The sequence below is a fragment of the Lactuca sativa genome, chromosome 7, assembly GCF_002870075.4.
Source record: "Lactuca sativa cultivar Salinas chromosome 7, Lsat_Salinas_v11, whole genome shotgun sequence".
Classification (NCBI taxonomy): Eukaryota; Viridiplantae; Streptophyta; class Magnoliopsida; order Asterales; family Asteraceae; genus Lactuca; species Lactuca sativa.
Genome location: NC_056629.2, coordinates 158,828,048 through 158,831,714, shown reverse-complemented (window position 1 = coordinate 158,831,714; position 3,667 = coordinate 158,828,048). Strand labels below are relative to the sequence as shown.

Genomic DNA, 3,667 nt, shown 5'->3' with positions numbered 1-3,667 from the left:
GACTCCTAACAACTTTAGTACAAAATAGTCATATTTTTGTATTTCTAAAGCTTAATCGAGAAACAAGCAAGCTTAAGTTTGATCCTTGTGTCAAAAGAATTAACTCTTTTTGAAAACGTAATATCAAAATTGAAAAAAAAAAAAAAACAAAAATTTCATTTTAAAATTAAAAAAATCAAAAACTTAGTATAATTTTTGTCATTTTATTTCGAGTTTGACACATTATAATGTCATATCATCACTAAATAACCAAACAATTTTATGTCAATAGTGGCAACCGAATAACCCAATAATTGATCAATATTGCTAAAATTAGAAAAAATAGTGTTTAAATTGCAATAATAATAATAATAATAATAATAATAATAATAATAATAATAATGATAAAAAACTGTTAAAAGTCCAAAAACAATAAACATACGATGATTTTTGTACAATATAAAATATAGCAAAAGAAAAAAAATGATTATTTTATGATTTTATCATATAATCCAACTAATTTGGAAAATTGAATAAGCAACTCATTAAATAATAACAATATTGGTTGTTTTATTAGTCAAATAGTTTAATTAACATCTTTTAATTAATAAAATAATATCATAAATTATATTTTATAATGATCATCAAATTAGGAATAAATAAAGTACAATAAATTAGTTCGTTTAGGAAAACAAAAAGCAAATTAACAAGGTTAATCGTCAAAATGTGTAATATATATATATCAAATATTTAACATAATACATAAACTAACTACTATTTTACGAAAATTTTATATTTAAAAAATAAAAATAAAAATCCAAGCACATAGCTAGAATTGATCGGAGATGAGAGGAATATGAAGTTTTCACCATGAATTCAGTATCCTCGTTGCTTCATAACAGAAGTGATCCCTCTTGAAATCTCATGAACACTGCCTCCGCCATTGTTATGGAACCCCAAGCAACCTAACAACCCAGATTTATACGGCAAGAACGTCTTCTTCCTCATCTCTTCCGCCACCGCTCTGTTCGCCGTGTAATGTATTTCATGCGCTGAAACCTTCCTCATCACCCTCCTACTCGAACCCAAACTCTCTGTACTTCTAAAGCTTGAATTCCTTACATCCTCACCGGCGTCGCCGCCGTCTTTCCTTATCCTCGAATATTTATTCACCGGGTCTTTGCTCCTCCTCGCACTTCCCTCCGACGTACTTCGAAACAATAGCAGGTTTTTAAGGTTCCACTTATTGTACCACGTTAACGAAGACGATTGATTTGTTGGGTTTCTCTGGTTGTGATGTTCTTCTTCGGATAAAATATCGGAGATTCTAAACGGTGATGACGACGGTGATACTTTGTCTTTAATTTTGGTTTTTCTCGTCGATTCCCTTCCTCGTTTAGATGGTTTTTGACTGGTGTGCGTTTGTTCACCAGATGTTTGTGTTAATGCCTCAGTGAAAGCATCATAATCTTTCTTTTTACGGCGAGGGGAAAACGCTTGAGTGAAGCGTGAGGGTGGGGATTTAGGCGGGTCGTCGGAGACAGAAGGCTTTAATGGCTTGATTTTTCCGCAATGAAAGAGCTCGTCGGCGGCGGATATAGAAGGTGGTTCCAGTTCTCCGGTGAAATTGAATGCAAAATCCTTATCGTCATCATGACGATTTTCATCTTCCTGATGAAAGGAGATGGCGAGGGAGTGGATGGGGCTTGTGGGTGCGGTGTAGAAGAAATTGGGGAAGCGGTGTGGGGTAGAAGGTGCGGTGACGTACGGCGTAGTATTGGTGCTTTCGCAGCTGAAATCGACCGCCGGCGACGGTAGCATGAGTTGTATCTCCATGTGAAGATGGAAGCTCATTATGAGCAAAGTCTACCTCTTTATATGTATTTTGAATCATGATTTAAATTGACAAAAAAAAAAAAAAAAAACACCTTAAATTATTATTTATTAAATTAGCTACAATGTAATAAAAAAATAGTGATACTATACAGCCATAGCACTGCTAATTTCTTTCTAATATCAATTAAATTAATTTTTTATTTATTGAATCCTCCCTAATTACATATTATATCCTATAATTACTTATTTTACCCGGTTATTGAATTTTCTAAAGTGTCATTCTTAAATCATATGGTAAAATAAAGGATTCTAAAAGAATAACCATTTAAAATATTGAAATAGAAGAAAACTCCTAAATTTTATTTTTGTTATAACAAAATTACTGCCATATCTAGAATGAAATTTTTTGAACTAACTTTATGTCATATCAAAATTCTCAATGCATAATTAAATTTTTAAATTTCAAAATAAGTTTGAAATCTTAATCTCCAGAAAATGTTTGGATTTTTACTAGGGAAATCTGCAAAAAAGTCTCAATATTTTAGGTCAGTTTACGATTTAGTCACAAATTAATTTTTGTTTACAAAAAAGGACAGATTACCGGCTAAAACTTCGGATTAACCCTTCGTGGCCGGTTTCACAGATTTAGCCGGTATCTCGTCTTTTTTCGTTAATTAATCCAAATTTTGGGGTTTTTTCATTAATTAATCAAAATTTTAGGGTTTTTTCATTATTTATTACCAATAAACCAAAATATTTGGACTTTTCTGAAGATTACCTTTAAACTAATATATATTATATGATCTAATTTAATATGTACTATTCCATGTCTTCTTTCTTATCCTCTTCTAAGCTCACCGTGTGTTTTTATCGGTGTCGTCAAACACAACAACAAAAATTTCACTCACTAGTCTCGTTAACTCCATGAATTTTCCAAAATTATTCATTCACAACTCTATGATCATCTTTCAATCTCCAAATAAAGAACATAAAAAATCCTTGTTGATTACGTGTTTGTCCCTATTACCTAACCATGACTTAAACCGTGGTTCCAACACTTGGATGTTCCTATTACCTAACCATGACTTGAACCCATACACTAATGGCGTTGTCCATAGTGTTGTTAACAATAGAAGACGAATCTCACATGTTCAACCACTGATACATTGACTCAAGTCTTACTTGACCCTTGTTTCCTTACAACACTATAGAAGCCCCAACGTAAGATGAATCCCACATGGTTCATCATTTATTGGTTTTTTTTTTGTCAAAAGTAAAGCATTTTCAAAGCCCCAAATAAACTAAAACGTAATAATGAAAATTATTGCAATATCACACCAATTGTCATTATGACTTAAACATAATATCACAACAATTGTCATTATTACATTTTAGTCTATTTGGGGCTTCCAGAATGCATTAGTTTTTGGCAAGACAAAAACCAATAAATGATGAACTTTTTGATAAAGATCGGAACACAATCTTATTAATGGATCCAATATCTCCTTCTCGTCCCAAGCCTTTTTCTCCTCAATCTTCTTCCAAAAAATGCACTACAATATGCAATATTAGCCCCTCTTTCTCTCCTACAAGCATATAGCTCAATTAGGGTTTCTCTCAGAGTGTAAAGATGATAAGGGAGGCGGAAATGAAGGCTTAAGGTCCTTTAAATAGGACACAAACCCTGAAAATTACGGTTTTCACACTCAGCTCTTACTCGTCGAGTTGGGGTCCTCCAACTCGTCGAGTAGACTTTAGAAATTACGTGACCATTAACACTCTCTACTTGGCGAGTTGGGGCCTCCAAATCGTCAAGTTGATCGGACAACAAGAATATAAATTAATTAAATAT

The 3,667-nt window shown here is 32.6% G+C and overlaps 1 protein-coding gene across 1 annotated transcript; it reads right to left on the bottom strand.

Annotated features, from left to right (window-relative positions):
- Positions 1-691: 691 nt before the first annotated feature.
- On the bottom strand, positions 692-1,870 carry LOC111895684 (uncharacterized). Its single transcript, XM_023891761.3, has one exon. It carries the CDS (start codon positions 1,831-1,833, stop codon positions 856-858), a length of 978 nt encoding a protein of 325 aa, XP_023747529.1. The 5' UTR covers positions 1,834-1,870; the 3' UTR covers positions 692-855.
- Between the last annotated feature and the right edge of the window lie 1,797 nt (positions 1,871-3,667).

What these genes read in the sequence shown, in the direction of transcription:
- LOC111895684 (XM_023891761.3), bottom strand. Translation starts at nt 1,833, where the DNA reads ATGAGCTTCCATCTTCACATGGAGATACAACTCATGCTACCGTCGCCG.